At 50.3% G+C, this 18,908-nt stretch overlaps 4 protein-coding genes across 4 annotated transcripts; 3 read left to right on the top strand and 1 right to left on the bottom strand.

Moving 5' to 3' along the window:
• Positions 1–6,112: 6,112 nt before the first annotated feature.
• PV06_11578 (uncharacterized protein) lies at positions 6,113–7,399 on the top strand (the record flags this gene model as incomplete). Its single annotated transcript, XM_016413284.1, has 1 exon — positions 6,113–7,399. One exon carries the CDS (start codon positions 6,113–6,115, stop codon positions 7,397–7,399), a length of 1,287 nt encoding a protein of 428 aa, XP_016256344.1.
• Positions 7,400–8,498: 1,099 nt separating this feature from the next.
• On the top strand, positions 8,499–8,738 carry PV06_11577 (uncharacterized protein; the record flags this gene model as incomplete). The annotated part of the gene is made up of 1 exon (XM_016413283.1): positions 8,499–8,738. One exon carries the CDS (start codon positions 8,499–8,501, stop codon positions 8,736–8,738), a length of 240 nt encoding a protein of 79 aa, XP_016256343.1.
• Positions 8,739–8,973: 235 nt separating this feature from the next.
• On the bottom strand, positions 8,974–9,671 carry PV06_11576 (uncharacterized protein; the record flags this gene model as incomplete). Its single annotated transcript, XM_016413282.1, has 2 exons — positions 8,974–9,001; positions 9,052–9,671. The coding sequence occupies 2 exons, from the start codon at positions 9,669–9,671 to the stop codon at positions 8,974–8,976; spliced, it is 648 nt and encodes a 215-aa protein (XP_016256342.1).
• Positions 9,672–14,462: 4,791 nt separating this feature from the next.
• PV06_11575 (uncharacterized protein) lies at positions 14,463–16,075 on the top strand (the record flags this gene model as incomplete). The annotated part of the gene is made up of 3 exons (XM_016413281.1): positions 14,463–14,652; positions 14,709–15,086; positions 15,192–16,075. The coding sequence occupies 3 exons, from the start codon at positions 14,463–14,465 to the stop codon at positions 16,073–16,075; spliced, it is 1,452 nt and encodes a 483-aa protein (XP_016256341.1).
• Positions 16,076–18,908: the final 2,833 nt, after the last annotated feature.

Here is an 18,908-nt window from a genome sequence, read left to right as displayed (position 1 = left end):
TGCATGGTGCAGCCGGCCCGACACGGTCAGACGCTTTCTGACGGAATGCACGCATTGGACCTCACAGCGCCAGCAATATCTTCAGGCAACCACGGATTGATGGACGGATGTACCATTCCTCCTGGGAGGGTGGACGAATGAAAGAGTGGACGGCACGCTCAAGAAATGGAAGCTGAACATGGAAGCAGTGAGAGCCACGATCCGTTTTGCGAAAGCCACCGGTCGGTTGAAGTTGGAGCCTGAACAACGGAGGTAACCCTGTTAGAGAATGGAAGGAGCCCACACTTGACGGTTGCTGTGCCGATGAAAGAGCAGTAACACTCAAGAAGACAGTCTTGACGGCAAAGTGTAGAGCTCGCAAGGGATATCAACAGCTGTCGGTTGTATATCGTGAGAGGACCAAAAACAGTGAGGCAACCATGAACCGGGAAAAACCGCCGGGCAACGAAGTAGAAATAGCTAGACCCCGTTGGGCTTAGCCCGCCTGGGAGTATGATAATCAATCAATTAATCAGTCAACTAGCTGAACCACTTATCTCTCCCAATGAATGTTCTTATCGTCCACAGGACACCGCTGGTCAGTGTCATATAATTCAAGGCTGCAGGTCACAGGTGAACTGCTAGCCTGCGGAACCTTCTCCCCCAATCCCCGCAATCTTTACCTGGGTGCAGCACGTGCAGTACTTTGGAAGCCTAATAATTATATCATGAAACACTGGAGCGGTGTTAATTGTCCGATCTGCACTGCCTACTTCGAACTCTCAGTGCTGGGGCACCATCTTCGCCTCCAATAGTCTGCCTACCCGAGGTAATGGTTCAAGTTCACTCCGAAAACGTGTTACCCCGTGTGTGGTTTATTCATACTCTGGGGAAGTCCAGCCATCGTGGATGCTTCCGAAGTATTATACAGCTTGACCTCGCCCGTGATCCAATCTGAATGTTTGTTTCCTCTCTACTGCTCTTCCCTTACTCCAGATCTGTGTGTTTCAGTATAGTGTTGCCTATCATGGTGTCTGCTTTCCAGCTGGGCCTTATCCTAACGGTGGCTCTTGGATCTACAACCTACGGATACTGCAGCAGTATCATTGCTACCACCCTCGGCCAGCCAAGCTTCGTCCACTATTTCCATCTCGACACTGATTCCAATGCGAACTCCCTCATCGGTGCTGTCAATGGTCTCTTTCAAGCTGGCGGACTTTTCGGCTCGCTTTCGAGTCAATATATTCCCGACAAATGGGGCCGGAAGGCCGCCTTGTACATAGGGGCCATCATATGCGTGGTTGGTGGTACTCTACAAACAGGTAGCGTCCACATTGCCATGTTTCTAGTGGCAAGGTTGATTACTGGGTTCGGCATTGGTATAGATCCATCTTCTTGAAGCGCCACTTCTCAACTAAACTCTTTTCGCACCCAGGTGCTTTGGTTGGTCTGGTTCCCCTCTATCAGAGCGAAGTTTCTCCCACGCATCTCCGGGGCTTCCTGGTCGGATTGCATGGAGTCATGATCTGTATTGGGTATACCTCTGCCAGTTGGATCGGTGTCGGTTTCTACTTCGTGCAAGGAAACCTCAGCCAATGGAGAGGGCCGCTGGGCTTCCCGATCCTTTTCCCCCTGGTTTTGCTCTGCGCCTTGCCTTTCGTTCCTGAGTCACCTCGGTGGCGTAAGTTGCCCTCGGTGGATAAAATAGCATTACATGGCTAACAATTAGATATAGTTCTTACCCGTTCTCGGAAAGATGCTGCTCTCAAAGCCTTCAGAAAAGTCCATGACAGTGGAGTCAAGGTTATGAACGCGGAGCATGAGGTTGCGGTACAGGAGGAGTTCCGTCTTCTTGCTGCACAAACAGCGCAAGAGATGAAGAACCATGTTCCTTTGAAGGACTTTTTCCTTGTGCCCAGCTCGCGGAAGAGATGCCTAGTTGGTTTCGCAACCATGTTTGCAGCTCAAGGGACTTTCACACTGGTCATCAACAGTGAGTGCGCACCTGCAGCGCATTAATTTGAGGTACTCTCTGAAGCTGATCATACATACCCGCAGATTATGGACCGATCCTTCATGCCGGACTGGAGTTTGATACCGTCAAATAACTCTTGATTCAAGCCGGATGGATTTCCGTCTGTCCTGGTGGTAATCTGATCAACGCCTTCATTGTTGACAGGTTTGGCCGAGTTAATCTCCTGAGTAAGGATTTTCTGCTACATCCCTTCAACATGACGAAGACTATGGCTAACCGCTTCCAGTATTCGGTTTTGTGGGCACCGTTACCGCCCTCGTTGGTGCGTGCGGCACTGTTGTGTCCTACAACAAGACAGGCAGTCGCAGCACGGCAGCAGCAGCCGTGTTCTTCCTTTTCTGGCATATCACAATGTTCTGTGTATCGGTAGACGCTACCACGTACATCTATGCTAGCGAGATCTTCCCCACTCCCCTACGGGCCAGAGGCATCGGCATTTCCATCACTGGCCTCTTTGTCGCGACCATTATCTTCCTTCAAGTCGCACCCACTGCCTTCGCGGCAATCATTGGGTATTACTACCTCGTGGGCGCGGGCGTCACCATTTTTTTTGCCATCTTGGCGTACTTTTATTTCCCAGAGGTAAGCCTGCCGACTTGTCTTCCGACTTTTGGCGCTGTCCGGCGACTAATGTACTGTGCAGACCAAGAATCTGTCGTTGGAAGACGTTGCCGAGGTCTTTGGAGACAACATTACCTTGGAAGATCCGGAGGAAGAGGCCATCCATCGACGCTTCAGAGAAGGACACTATCGCGAAACTGCCATCGCCCCCCAAGGAAGGAGGTGGCCATGTATCTAAGTGACATCCATGGCAGATAAAGGCATCATCACCCTAACAGTAGTACCGGCGGTTTATAATCTCAGGGACAGGGGGATCTTGGCTTCCACATGTTTACGAAGTGGTGGCACTACCTGAAGGGGCTAGAGCAATTACAAGCCGCTGGGTTTACAAGCGTAAGCTTGATCACCATGGAAAGATCAAGACATACAAGGCGCGTTTGGTGGCGAGGGGTTTTCAGCAGCAGGAAGGTATTGACTATACCGAGACCTTCGCCGCTGTGGTCAAGCCGTCCTCGTATCGAATTTTCTTTGCACTGGCTGCTGAATTTGGCTACATCATACATCAAATGGATGTCAAGACTCCGTTCTTGAACGGAACCCTGCAGTATGTGGTGTACATGAAACCTCCGCCTGGGATGAAGGTTTCTCGTGGGCATGTCCTAAAGCTACTGAGATCACTATATGGATTGAACCAGGCGCCACGGGCTTGGTATGACAAGTTCAGACTTACAATGCAAGGCAAGGGCTGGCGTGTCTCTTCATATGACCCGTGTGTATTTGTTCACGACAGCAAAGAACTGCTGTTTTGTTTGTGGGTCGACGATATCCTCATCGCAGGAAAGAACGAAGAGCAGATCCGCGACTGTAAGAAACAACTGGCCGAGGAGTTCGAGATGACTGACGAGGGTCTCTGCTCGTACTATCTGGGTATGCATGTTGAGCAGACCGAGAGCTCGATCGCCGTTCATCAAGCACAATACGTCAACCAAATGCTTCGTCGGTATGACCTTCAGAACATCACACCAGCCAAGACACCACTTCGAAAAGATGTCAAATTACGAAAAGAGACAGAAGTGATTGCAGATCCGGTGTTCAAGACTGAGTACCAGAGCAAGGTCGGATCGCTCAATTTCTTGAGTAATGGGACAAGACCAGATATCTCCTTTGCCGTGGGATATGTTGCACGCTTCGCATCCAACCCGAATCAGGAACACCTAGACGCGGTGCACCATATCTTTGCCTACGTCGCCGGCACTAGGAAGTTGGGACTAAACTTTCGAAAGCAGAGTCCACAGGACGACGTGAAGAACCTTGTCAAACGGTTCGTGGACAGCGACTTTGCGAACTGCGAGGACTCGAGGAGGTCCACAACTGGATTCGTGTTTGTCATGTCAGGAGCACCGATTTCGTGGTCTTCGAAGAGACAGGCGACCGTTGCTCAGTCTACTATGGAGGCCGAATACTTTGCGGCAAGTGAAGCTGCCCGCGATGCAGTGTGGACGCGGAACTTCATGAACGACTTGAAGCTACCAGGGATTTCGATCAATGCGGTTCCTTTGTACATCGACAACAACTGCGCCCTCAAACTAAGCCGAAATCCGGAGTTCCATGCAAGAGCGAAACATATTGAGGCAAAACACCACTACATCAGAGAGAAGACGATGGAAACAAAGGAGATCGACACAATGCGTGTTGACACGAAAGAATTTGGCAGACATTCTGACGAAGTCACTCAGTCCTGTCGTGCATATTGGCCTTCGTGAGAGAATGGGAATTGCTTGAAGTGTACGATAATCAGGGGGAGCTCGCATCATGTTGCTGGAAAACGTGTCTAAAGGTGCCACGAATTCTTCGAATCCGTGGCACAGGGGGAGAGTTGTTTTCCAGAGTCACGTGGTGCAGTGATATTACATATCACTGTTATTGCTGTCACTGCCTCAAAGGCAGTGATACTGAGTGAAGGTCCTAGGGTGTTGTGGTGATAAAGCCCTGCACCTCTCTTTCATAGTTTCATAGACAAAAAGACATCAACATACAAGTTTCAGCTATCAGTTTCAACTGATTGCAGATGGATGTCACCTGCGCTTTGCAACGACCCGTACATCAGTTTTCTTTTCGTCCATTGACGGAACTGAAGGAAGGCAATTGCATCATGACAGAGGTGCGGAGCTGTTATGGAATGCGCCTACAGACGTTTATTTCTCCGCGGCATAAGCACTTCGTGTTTGGTGCCGTGGAAAAGGTCGCTCCAGTTGGATAACCGGCTCGCTGGAAGAGAAAGTCAGCGGGGCTCATAGTATACGCGGAGTTCTCTTCGTAACTCTATGCGGCGGAAGTAGAAAGTGGTCTAGCAATAGTGGAGAGTCACTACGTAATTAAGCATGAGCCACCTTCTAAAAACTGTTTGTTTCGTTCCCGCCTTGAATGCCAACCTTTGTCATTGCACAAAAGATGAGCTAGTCTATCGCCTGCCTCTTGCCAACTTAACGTGCCCTTTCACGCAAGTCTCACACAAGTATAGCCATGCGAACGAGAGTAATCTCGAACAAAACACATCGGGCACTTAGTAACACCAATGGCTGACTGTTGTGGTCAATATCGTCCAGTGGACTATGACAAGATCGCAAACCCAAGCTGTGAAGCTTACCTGCTGATTGCTGGCGGGATCGAATGACAGGTTTGAAAGCACAATGCCTCGCTCAGGTCCGTCCATGGGACCTCCCAGAGCTTGAAAGCATCCGAAGCAGGCACCCGCCAACCTTCAACTGCTGGAACTCAGAAGCAGCAAGACGAACCCTGGGCCACAATGACTTCAATCTCATTTCGTCGCCATTCTCTACACATCCACCCCTGAAGATGCTTAGTATTCCGGTGCGTGAACTTCGGCGCGGCCCCAACTCCGCTGGCTCACGGCAGAAACGGTACGTCAGTAATAGGTGGGAAAAGAACCCTTCATCTCTGTCTGTACGATTAAAGTTTCAAAATGGATTCCGCGGGTTGTGGAAGCAGGAAGGACGTGGGTGAGCCAACTGGCTCGATGCTGAGAGATATTCGAGTGATTGCTTGACGGGCCTGTTTGTCCCGTGTAAACATTCTTCCAACTCCACCAAGAAGTTTTGCCGACGATCCGGCATGCAAACAGCAATGGCGTCATATAAACCTTGTATGATTGACCCTAGCCACTTTTGGGTCCTTTAGGGGGACCATCTGCCGGGGAAGTCTGGAGAACGTCACCAGCTCGACAAGAACTCAATTTCAACATGAGACTTTGTTACCCATTCTATCGGCGTCATTAATTCTACGGCAATTATCGCCCGGTAACGCCTTTCGCGACTCTCGAGATCGCGCTTTCGAGCAAGACGACGATAAAGACTTTGAGGTTCATAATTGCCAGCCGCAGCCTTTGCGGAGCCGAGATCAACTTAAAGCGATGGGCTGGGTAGGAATGATCATTTATGAATCAACTTGAAGGACGTGAGCAGCCACGCGTGAAACAACCGGGGCTCTTACAGTCCAGCAACCACCTCTTCGGTCAATATGGCGCAAGACAAACTGCTATGGTCGTTTGTCTCTGGTCTCCTGGTCTGGAGATTGAAAGTCGTTTCCGGTTTCCCTCACGATGCTTACCAGCCATACATGTCGAGAGCATCAGTGCCAGCGTACATTATCGACGAGATCCCCTTAGTCGAGAGCCATGGACTTCACATCTCCCAGGATCAAGAGTCTTGCAAACTCGCATCCACCTCCCGGCATCTCAACGAAGGGTTCGGCTCTGACCCAACGTCCTTCTACGTACCGAGTTCAGGAGTTCTGCAAGCACGTATGATTTTTATAGATTTCGAAGATGCTCCTGCCAGTGAGAACCCGGTGGACCTGTTCGATCTGTTCATGCCGGCGGCGAGCGAATGGTACGGGAATGCATCTTTCGGGAGATTGAACCTGCGTGTGGCGGCCGACCTATCAGGGTTCTATCGCATGCCTTGCAATGCGTCCACATACGTTTATCATCGCGGGATGAGCTACGAGGCCCATCACAAGTATATACAAGACGCTCTGGACGCCGTCGGCAAAAGTGTCATGTTTGCTGGAACGGATCTACTGTACATCGTGCCTACCGAAGAAGCAGCTGCGATGTCCTATTCGCCAACCTTCATGCCACCAATTGAAGCACACGATGGTACTCTAATCAAGAAGACTGTCACGTTCGGACAAGATGCTCATTTTATAGGCTTCAAGGAGATGAATCACGAGACTGGACACACAATGGGCTTGCCTGACTTGTACTCGTACGAACCATACACTCGGGCGGGAATCTTCGTGGGAGGCTATGATTTGATGGCACAGATCGAGGGAATTTCGCCAGATTTCCTCGCTTGGCACAAATGGCGCTTGGGGTGGATTGACGATGATCAGATTTTCTGTCTTTGTCCGGATGCAGAGAAATCAAAGGCAGGGAATGAACGGACAATCGTCCTCACTCCTGTCGAGGAGCCCCAAGGCTTGAAAGCTCTGGTCGTCAGACATAATGTAACAGTAGCTCTTGTGGCTGAGAACCGGTCGGGCAGACATTTGGACACCGACACTTGTGGGTCAGGAGTGTTGATATATAGAATCGACACGATGACGGACAGTGGTCATGGGCCGATCAAGGTACAAGATTCGTCGCCGGACTCGGGTGGATGCGCTGGAGACGAGCTCAACGATGCACTCTTCGTGCCAGGACACAAGAGTCGGAGCTCTTTCACCTCTTCAGAACTCGGTGTCAGCATTGAAGTACTCGAAGAGATCGAGGAAGGCTTCGTTGTCAGCGTCAGCCTCCTCTGAGGCCATGGATGCCTGCCTTCCTGGCTAAGTTCTTGCCTAGGCACTTATTGGGGTATCTTGCAGCATTGTACTATCCGGCGTGATACAGTATATCACAGGACCAAGCTATAATATTCGAGCGGTATAGGTCACATTTTCGCAAGTCATCTCGGAAATCGTCACCCACGTTGCGAATGAAGCACGCTTGAATAGGAAAGACGCCAGAGTAGCGAGTGAACAGAAGTGGGTGGCCGCGGCACTAACTTGCATCCTTGGAAAAGGGCGCAAATCACGTGCTACGAGAAGGCACTGCTTGGCGATCCGCTGACTCGTCAGGCTCACCGTTTCGCTGGTCTCCTCGCTGTTCGCGCACAGGAAACTACCATCACCATTAGGCATTTACCATCAGGTCCGAGTGGTTCACCCACACTTTATAATTTGCATCTTCTGCGCTTCTCAACAATGTGTCTTTTGGAAGCTTCCTCTTTGGCACCACCTCTTTCAGCACCTCTTCGAGGGGATACTAGTACTAAGTGCTGTCTTGGGCTTTACGCTTGAGCGCATGGGGGGCGCGGCGGATTGCAATGATTCCAGTTTCTCGATTGAGGACGACAGTATGTACGGTTACTACTTACATAGTACTCGTACATTAGTACTTACTCCTAATGTCATGACTGCTTTTCCTATCTAGACACCCTTACAACCCGGAAAATGCCCTTGATACCCCGCATTTTTTCCCCAGTATGCGTTCATGAAGTCGGTACTCTTGCATCATGACCCCATGAGATGGGGCGGTGGTTTCTCGTGTCATCATCACCCAGCGTCACATCATGACATCAGGTCAAGGAGGGGGAGGATACAGTGGAAACGGAGGACGTTGGGATGTCCATAAGTAGAGGAGTTCGAACAGTCAAGCTTTCTTTCTCCCTCATTAATCCTACTAAGTAGTACTGCGACGACAGAGAAGTTTTGACAGAATCGCGGATCATCTTGACCCTAAGAAAACAAACTCGAAGCTAGTAAGTGCGGGTGGTCCCGGGTGGCTGAAGACACGGCTTTTCTACGTATTGAGCACTAGTAGGCTAATCCTGTTCTGCTGCCACAGTACAACTCTTTAGAAATGTCTTCATCAGGTGGCAGCGCACCAGGCGAGTTCGCCCACGGCAAAGTCGATCCCAGCGAGGCCGGGAAGAAGGGTGGCTTGTCCAGTGGAGGCGGAACCAACACTGATTCCAGTTCCACCGGTGGCACGAGCGGTGACAGCTCAGGTAGCGGAAACAGCGGAGGAAACCAAAAGGGAGAATTTGCTCATGGTAAGGTCGATCCATCTGAGGCTGGGAAGAAGGGAGGGAGCTCGTGAGAAGTTCCTTACACCCTGTAATGTACATACTAGTAGTAGTACATTCAGGATAGGTTGATGTCGATTCAACAACTAAAATTGATTCGGAAATGAAGCTTTAAGCACCGCTAAGTTGATATCGATCTATTCAGTACTAAGTAGTACACTCACTCACTACCCATCGCTCGACTCTCAATCTAATAATCGGCCTGCGAGGGATAAATGCTATATATATCGAGTCTAAATATCTGGGAATTTAAATCAAATCGAAATCCGCGTTGAACCTATGTTGCATATGATTATGGAAGCTGTGCGCCTAAGCAAAGAATCGTACCTGGAGATTGACCCATTCTGGAACCAATAGAACGAGAGCAGACCTATCGCCTGCACACCTTCACCATTTGGATGGTCGAACAAGACCCTATGGTCGAGACCCAAAGCTCGGGCTCGAGCATAGTACACCAAATGGCTCTTGGCGTGCAAGTCCTGGTCATCGAGCTTAGCCACGTGCGACCATTTTGAGCCAATAGCCCACACCAGGTTTGCGAGAGCCAACCACCTACGCTGATCCCATGAAAGAAGAATTCCTTGAGCTGGAAATTGGGCCAAATCCTGCAAAAACTGCTCCCTGGTAATGAAGCCGAATACACCCTGGAGGGCATGAAAGTAGGCCTCCGACAGGATTTGAGCGGCCGAATCGACAGGTCTTTGGACCGCGCCGAGGTAGTCTTCGTCGACACTCAACAGAGGCTCTCCTCGTCCATGTAGTAAGTGGACATTGTTGCAACCGAAACCCCCTCTTGCAAACGCGTCTCGGGCTCCATGGGATTTCACCAGTAGTGATGGGCTCGCTCGATCCAAGAAATTTCCGAGATCTTTCCTAGGAATCCCGCAGCTCCAGCACATTCGGGTCGCCAGGGAACCCCACGCTACGGGCAATATCGTTCTCGCCATGCTGGATCTGCTCAGTGTTGGGGCGGAGGGACAGAGCGTCTTCAGTCTGAGAGCTGGAGAGAACAGGGGATGCAGCTCGGTCATCAGGCTCGTGCTGGAAGCATACGGATCAGTAGAGCTCTGGAGAAGGAGAGGTTTTACTAACCTTGGCTACCAACTCTCTGACAGACTCATTCGGATCCAAGCTGGAAGTCGCAGCAGCTTTCTTCAATGCCTGCAGTAGCGCATTGCTTCGGGGCTTCCAAGACCTTTATACGCTGTCTACTCTGGTCGGGCTCTTTGTTTGAAAGATCAGTGACTCATTCATTTATCGAAATGAAAGTGGACTAAACTTCTTGTTCCTTTCCCCCTTTCTGGTCGCTGGATATGCAAACTACTCCATCCTTGACACACTTCCCACAAGAATCCCCCCGGTTCATTTTATACGTAACACGCGACACCGATCGCACCCATGGGAGGTTCTAACCTTACCTCTAGAGATAAACGAAGGAGCGGGAGAGGTTAGAGCGTTGGCTGCTTGATGCTGGGTTATGGGTCTGAAATGCGGAAGAGAACTGGCGTTCAAAGGGTTGAATGAAGAAGCCATTGCGTTGTATCAGCAGCTCCTTCTCCTCGTGTTATGGCTGCAACCGTGGCCGGGTCGCCGGGAAATGATCAATGAAATGATCATACGCGAACTGATCAGTAGGTTTGGGAGGGTCGTGCGCAAGAGGTCGGATGCTACACAGTCAGCTTTGTTCCACCCTGTGTGGAGTGGAAACCAAACGACTTATGAAAAAGGGTGAGACGCTACGAATCTGCCGCTTGAGGGGCGCTCTTAAGTCGGAGGCAGTGATCGCTTGGTTGAAGGCGGATGACGGAGTCAACAAGCTGATTTTCACTGAGTAGGTGGAGTGAAATCGCATGTGAAACGGAGATAGGGGGCGACTAGACCGCGTAATCGTCAACCAAACAAAAAAGAAGGAAAAAGACTGCAGGATGTTGGGGGATTTGCTTTCCACCAAACATGAGCTACATTCAGGTACAGATCTTGGTTAGACCCACACTAGGGTTGGTGCCTCGGCCTTCATTGCGAGTCTTGCGAGGGTCGACTGCTGGTGAAAACATACCCGCAACGTTTATGACATGGGGGGTCTTTTATCTACGTCCGGTCTATGATTGTGCACTAGCGCACGGCGGCGAGTGATATCCTGGATCCATATGGGGCGCCGGGAGACCAGCCGTGTGACAGGCCTAGTAGGAGCCGTGACGTATCTCTGATCTTACATTTACTCTAAGTAAATCAGAATTCGGAACTCTGGTTGCCGTTTAGGGTAAATTGGCCAAGTTCGTCGACCAACATCAGCTGGATTTCCGGCAGTTAGCCTAGCCATCTTTGGCTTTAACGGACACAATGATATCCAATTCTAGAGATTGCCGCGAGGGTATATATGTAGCACAATTCTCTGGCAGATAGGATGAGGCTCTCCGTGGGATATTTATGGTGACAACCCAACATCGTCCGCGCAGCAAGGCAACCCTCCACGACCGATACGTTCATCTACTTGTCCGAGGGCTAATTCTAAAAAGCTGTCCGGTTCTAGATTGAGATCAGGGATTGATCACGACAAGCTAGGCCAGACAATTTGCTTGCGGAAATACTGTTCCAGGGTCTCCACAGGGCCGCCATCAAGCGCCTCGCCTTGCTTACGAAGCAGCCCCAGTCTCTCTTCATTCTGTCGATCTAGGCTAAGGAGGACCTCGCACCGCTTTCATGTCGTCTCTATCCGTTGCTGTAATTGGAGTCATCATTGCCCCGGCCTCCTGAAGGGTCTCCATTTTAGACGCCTTTTCTTCTGGCCACGCCCACTCTTGCCTCGCGCACTTACGGTGTTGCCTCTTGTCCTTCGTCACTTTATTTATGATGTGTCTGTACTAGCTTCCAGGTCGTCTACCCAATCATAAATCTTCTCTTTGAGTGACCTTAGGAAGAGTGTTTACGGGCCAAGTAGATGTGCAACCTATTACTAGACCGATACCCTGGTCGAGCGTGAGCCGTACCCTCACGTGACTTGCATCTTCAGAAATGGTGCATATCTCGTGGAACTGCTTGCTGATTTTTGCTGATTCCAGCAAGAAGCCGCGTCCCATCTTGAAATGGCAGAGGATGTTGTTAAAAAACTTGCTCTGTGGAAGACATTGTCATCTGTCGTCTGCAGCTGCTGCCGGAGCGGGGTCCCCATGAGAGTCTGTCTACCATCATCCCTTTTGCGGAATGGTCCGGGACACCAACTTTGACATCTACTTCCTAACGGCACTGTAGTATACCGATGGGCACGAGCGAACGGACTGTAAACCGCGGAGATTCACTGTACCACTTGGATGCCATCTCGCGCATTGATTGAATGCGTCCGACCTGACAAGGGTAGGAAATGTGCCGCGAAAGAAGTTGGATTTCTCAATGCTCAACCCTATAGAAGACTGTGTTGATGACAACGGACTTCCCACGAATAGCTTCTATTGGAACATGTCGTTCTTGCCCTAAGAATGTTTCACCTGTGTCGCTCGAAATTCCTGCTTCTCGCTCAACTCGTATCACCTGCACTGAGGTAAGTGAACGCGGGGCCGTCTATCTTCTCTTGGATTAAAGTCAACTGTAACAGATCGAAGCACAATTGCCAGTGTACGCCTCCAGCATCTCCTTAGCCCATTGACACCGCCGACATTCCTCAAGCTGGCTCAATAGCTCTATCATAAACGCATCTTCAAAAGGATCTAACTGCATAAGATATACATCCATTCGGTCCCGCTTCAGACATTCTTGGTAGATGGATTGGTCAAACTCAAACTGAGAGCTCGTGAAAGAAGGATGTATAAGCCGTCCTTGCGTGCGTACAGTATTGCCCTTCACTCCACCACCCGGCCGTAAGGGACATTTGGCTGACAGATCTTCGACGAGTTGTGGCTTGCCAGATGGAAGTAAATCAGGGTCTTCGACTAAATTTAGTCAGGTTGGGAGCTTGCAACGGATTTGTACGTTTACCAGAAGTTTCCCAACTCCCTCTGATATAGTCCAGTTTCAATGATAGCTCCATAGCCGTTGGAACCCCTTGTAGATTGTTCTTCTTCATCATAAATCCCTCATGATGCTCTTGTGTGTTGTTGGTTTGGTTCACGCACAGGCAGCTCCGGCAATCGGAAGATATATTTTAACTTAGGTGTGCTAGTGTTGGATGAAGTCTATGATTCTGCTCGAGGAAGAGACTTGAGTAGATAGAGAGAGATAGAGTCTCTCTGGTTTTCCAGGCTTTAAAACCAATCATTACCTAATCTAAGAATAGAGTTATCAAGGGTTTTGCCTGGCTATTCGAGTCCGATCTCTGGAAATGTTGTGGTGGAGTACCCAACCTCGATGCGAGACTCCGACAAAGTAAGCAGGTAACGGCAGTCTTTCATACTTACATACAGCTCTAGTCCTACGTATCGAGCCAGGGCGTCCAACTCGCCTTTTATTGGGACGAATAGAATTTGATGCTGGACAACGTCTTGAGAAGAAGGAATCCATCCCACGGCATCCCGCAACCACAAGCATCATTTCATCAGAAATATGTTGGTCGGCGATTGGCTCATTGAAACACGATTCGTACAGAGCGCTGGCTAGCAAAGTCGATAGCCTTCACAGGGTCAATCTGAAATCAGACCATATTCCCACCTCACCCTCTCGGCAACCTGGTCGGGACAAGCCATAGGATTGGCCGGTTTGTGGACCTGGCCTGTCAGAGCTCGAGTGTGAAATCTCTCTTGAGAGGTGGTCGACGTATTCGAATTTCCACTGTGCTCAAGTGTCAGGGAGCCTTGGCAATGCTATTCCGGCAGACCTCGAGAACTAGTGATTGTTGAACAGTAGTGCAGCGCCTCGAAAAGAAAACATCCTCGGTTGGCTCTAACCTCACCCACAGCAATCTGACAAGGATGTGCTGTAAGACTCTTGATATGTCCGATGCCATCGGCTGAAGGCTGGCTGGCTGTGCTAAATTTGGTCAAGTGGAGTGCGCAAATATCTAGGAAAGCTGGCGGCTTCATATTCCGACAATGAAAATTACTCTGTATGTAGAGACATCCTTGATGCATGAAACAGGCTAGGCACACATCACCTCACTGTCATCCTCCCGATTTCTTAGGTGTGGTCGCTCTAACGCTCACCGCTAGGTCGAAGGAGAAGGCGTAGTGGGTGGTGACGCCTTCGTTGCCGCCGCTGTTTTTGGTGAGGCCGGTTGTAATGTTCGCCATGAGGGATCCTTTCGAATGGTGCAGGGTGGGGAGGATTTAGGAGACACGGGTTCGCGTTGAAGTACTGAGCGCCTGTCAGAACGTAATTGTTCTTTGATGTTGATGCGATAACTTCTAGCCCTGCTACAGAAATGCTCTCCTTAAGAATCTGGAGGATGATTCCAGGTTCTTCGCCCTCATCTTAATACCTCCTGGGGCCGTATTTGGGTGTGATCACGTAAAAAGGAAACTGGGCAAAATTAGCCGGTGGAGCTAATCAGTCGAGAAGTCTCCGTGCTCGTATTCATTGAGTATTCCCACTTTCAGCTGACCTGGCTTCACATGTTGGCTAAGAAAGTTCCCCGCATCCTCTCGGCCGACTTCGTTCAACAAAAACAGTTATATAGTGTTTACAGATTTTGCCGTCTCTTAATGTACCTGTAGCTTTGTTTTGCTCCAGAAATAGCTCCGAAATAAAAGCTGCTTTCACAACGTGAAATGGCTAAACTAGTAGGGCCTAGCTGTCTAAATGAGAGCAGTTTCATGGTTGGGGAACATGGAAGCCTTGAAACAGTGCTGTTCGCCAACGAACAGCTCCATCACCTCTTTCGCGACGACAGCAAGTGGAATCTTGGACAAACCCTTCCATCACCAGCCACAGGCCCAGCATCGATGATCCAGTCCGACTTCGGCAGCGGGAACCACAAGAATTTCGAGGTTGTCGCTCTCGAAGGTAGGAATCTGGTGCATTGGTGGCACGACAACTCGAATGTTAGCCTCCCTTGGCAGCGCGGTCAAGTGATCAGCACGAACGCGAGTGGCGCTGGTGGCATCATTCAGTCAGACTTTGGGGTGGTTCGCACAAAAACTTCGAAGTGGTGGTGCTTGAGGGCAACAACCTTGTCCATTATTGGCACGACAATTCCGACGTAGGCAATCACTGGCAGCGAGGTCAAACGATCAGCCCATTCGCGACTGGGCCTGGGTGCATTATCCAGTCAAATTTTCACAGCAGGAAGCACGGAAACTTTGAGGTGGTTGTTCCAGAGGGGAGAAATCTCGCGCATTGGTGGCATGATAATGCGGATGTCAGCCTGCCTTGGGAACGAGGGCAGATAATCTCGACCGATGCCAGTGGACCAGGTTGCATTATACAATCGAAGTTCGGTAGGCCCAACGGAAATTTTGAGGTCGTGGTGCCCGAGGGCAACAATCTTGCGCATTGGTGGCACGACAACTCCAACGTCGCCTCCCCCTGACAGCGCGGCCAAGTCATCAGTGTCGCGTCAACCGGGCCGGGATGTCCCATCCAAAGTTCATATGGGCCGGGAGGACCTGGAAACTTCGAGGTGCTCTCTCAAGAGCTTACCCGCTCCGTGGTCCACTATTGGCACCACAATACTGACGCCTCTCTACCCTGGTGGCGACCTAGTATCTTGCCAAACTTCGCCGAGTTCGGTATCGACTCTCCTGATATCCATCAGACGGTGAAGATTGCCCAGCTGACCGGTGAAATCGACCGTCAAACCAGGATGTCGACCATGAGTCAGACGCAGAGTCGTTTTGGCATTGTTGGCTGTGATCTCGGCCAGTCCTTCGAACATCAAGAACGTGTGTGCTTTCTTTTCGGAGGCACCACCACCGACCACAACATTAGGCGAGATTCATCGGCTGATTTAGACAGTATTGGCTTCACCAGCGACATCGATGCCAGCAAATGCATCCGAGTCGATTTCAACCGTTCATATCCCCGCGTCAACGGCATCGACCAACGCGGCTTTTGTATTCCACCGGCAGGCATAAGCATGGGCCCGATGCAAATGTATGTGTTCTTTACCACCGACCACAGGGGAGATGGATCATTTGGCGACACGATGGGCAGGAGTGTGTTGGCTCGATCGAGCGATGGCGGGTTGACTTTCGGCTCCCCGCTCTATGACCTCTCTCTCGACAAGTTCATCAATATGTCCTTGCAACTCGTTAATCACGATTCATATCCAGGCCTGCCCGGGCCCCAAGGGAAAGGCATTTTGATGTGGGGAAGCGGTAGTTATCGGCGCAGCAATGTATATCTGGCCTACGTGCCAGCGGATCAGATCGAAGATCGCTCCGCGTTTTCGTTCTTTGCGGGTGGCGGTCCCGCTCAGCCCTTGTAGTCAGCAAAAGAGTCAGATGCCGTGCCAGTGATTTTATCAGGCTCAGTCGGTGAGCTTTGCGTGCGTTGGAATGCGGTCATCCGACGCTTCGTCCTCCTCTACAACGCTGACAATCCAGTGGGAATCCTTGAACGTCAGGCTGTGCTACCCTGGGGTCCTTGGACTGGGCCGCAGAATATATTCGACCTGGGAAATGCATTTGGCCAATACATCCACATAGCGGATGGGAGCGATGGCTTGAGTGACCCTGGTAAAGAGGCGCAGGGCAGGGGTTTCTATGGCCCGTATATGATCGACCGGTATACGAAGCCCAATTCAGATGGCTCTAGTAGAGTCTTCTTCGTCCTTTCTGTCTGGAATCCTTACAACACAATGCTCATGTCGACGACCATTCGTGCAAGGTAGCGCAGATATCATTCTCTTGGTGGCTTGAGGGACGCGTTAACACTCAAAGGTTTCTTGACAAGGAGATTCTGACCTACCCATTTCCGGTACCTCGGTTATTATGCAGTAAATCTCTGCTATTGTCGATCGCTGAGCCGCAAGTTAGAACTAGAGTGAGGTTCAACAGGACCGGTATAGACAAAAGGGTAACTGAAGTGCCAGACCGTCAGCTGAGGCCAAGGTCGGCGGTTACTGCCTTGGCATCTGCAAGCTTCGCTTGAGGTCCATTGTCAATTTGCTTCAAATGCTTGTCTTCCGGCGAGGAGATCCGTTCTTGCTACCACTGCTCTTGGACCATCTGGTGAGCTGCCTCCCTATATGACGATTCAAACGGCGGAAGTCGTGGTCGTATATCATGGTAATCGCCTTCATTATCTCCCACTCTGAGTACTGAAATATTGATTGCCACGTCGCTCGCCACACTGTTCGGAGATACGCTTGGGCGAGGAAATCCTTCCAGTGCGACGCTTTAGCTTTCCCTTACCATGCGAGTCCACGCTGGCCGTGCTGGATGCGCATCTCACAGAACCGTGCATGTGTCCTAGGGTGATTCCCGAAAACGTCCATCCCTTCGAGATACATATGCGAGTTTTCCTCTCCCAGGGAAAGTTAAAGTGGATTGTGCCTGAGGATTACCCAATCATGAATGACTGTCTTACATGGGCATTGCGTTGGCAGGAAGTTATTGTGGACATACTGCTATTTTCCATAAATGCAGGTAATAAGTTGTTCCATGGCTCGTCTTGTGCTCATTCTGCCGTGCAGATAATACTCAAAGCCTAAGACTCTGATGTCCAATCACCTCGCAAAGGGTAGCTTAACCAATGCTTCTATGGTGAGGTCACTCGTTTCGTGTACCTTGGGCGTGGATTCGCTCTGATCGTGCTGCATGCACATATTTCAAAAAAAAATTCATATCATACTTTAAGTCAACTGCTCTTCCCAGGACATAAATCGTAGTCATGACCCAAATCTAACAAAATCATGCTGTCGCAGAGGAGAAACCGGGCTCGCTAATCGAGGGCAAGACTTCAGAAACGAAAATACTTGAATCGAAGGGAGACCTATTACACGTTGTGGGGCAACAGGAAAATTGGGTATCTGAGCATCACTTCTCCCTGCGTGAATCCTCGAAGAAGAGCTCAAGTCGCTCTACGAAGTATTCGAAGCTTGCGAACAGTGCTTTGGTTTCTTTCTTCTTTTCCTTCTGCTCTTCATTGAGGAAGTCTTGCGTCTCGGGTAGAAAGCAAACGAATGCTCTACCCCGGAGGTGGTGGATAGCATAGACCACCTTTGCCATTCGTCGCCGTACTCTGCAGCGTGGAGGTAGTGCAGTTTACATTGTGTAATGAATAGCCTTGGTAAAGATCTGGAGTTGACATGTCGACAAGATGTATTCGCTGTTTGAAGCAGTACAAAGAGGTCACTGCCTACAAATAGACATTTGTTGCAGGAGAAAGATCGCGGGGTAAACGCACGCATCTACCGGAAAAACGATGGTCCGCCTAGACTCACCGCCCCAGTCTCAGATAAGCCCGAGGTTCTTGAGGCTGCTATTTTCCGGTCTGAGGTCTTTCGCAGCACCGTATGGAACCATTAATGATCATCCCTGCATCACTTCCAAGATGATCGAAATCCAGGCGACACTACCGAACGAAGTTTTAGAACAAGTACGGGGAGACGATATCCTCTGCCTTGTTGGGGAGAACCATTTTCCGATGCCCCATTCTGGATAAAGGTACCATTTCCGAAGGCCTGTTCTGGAATTTATCCACGGGGAAGTGCGAACTATAACAATGAATACACTCGCTGGGTCGCACCATACTCACAAGTAACCACGCGGCTAAGCCTTACACGCAATCACCATGTCTTCCCGTCCAGAGTCACGCCTCATTGTCATCGGCTGCGGCATCGCAGGCATAGCCCTTGCCGCCTCAAATCGCAACTCGGATACAAGAATCTCGTGATTTACGAGCGGGAGAAGTCGATCGGTGCCACATGGTATCTCAACACCTATCCTGGTGTCGGATATCGACTGCGATCAATCTTCCGTTTACTGTGTGCAAGGGCCGTCAAGAGCGCCAGGGCCAACAAAGGTGTGAATCCAACTTTGACTGGCGATGGATTAGCTTGTTCTAGCCAGTATGCGGAAATAAAAGTTTAATTCGGCCGCAGCCTCGTTTCGAAGTGCTCGCGCTTCGCTCGAGCCGAACTTATCCGAGATGGCTTAAGGTCGACTGGTCTAGCCCACCACAACTCCGAACGTTGTAGTAATGTCAATTTCAGCTTCGACATCCGAAACCAGCTTCAACGAGAGACGCAGGTCTTCTGGTGCGAGAGCTTTCGTATTGAACTGCACCAGCTGAACTCGGCTGAACTCAGCTCCCGT

This window comes from Exophiala oligosperma, assembly GCF_000835515.1.
Source record: "Exophiala oligosperma strain CBS 72588 unplaced genomic scaffold supercont1.42, whole genome shotgun sequence".
Taxonomy (NCBI): domain Eukaryota; kingdom Fungi; phylum Ascomycota; class Eurotiomycetes; order Chaetothyriales; family Herpotrichiellaceae; genus Exophiala; species Exophiala oligosperma.
The sequence above is the reverse complement of the archived record's forward strand: the minus strand, read 5'-3'. Positions and strand labels throughout refer to the sequence as shown.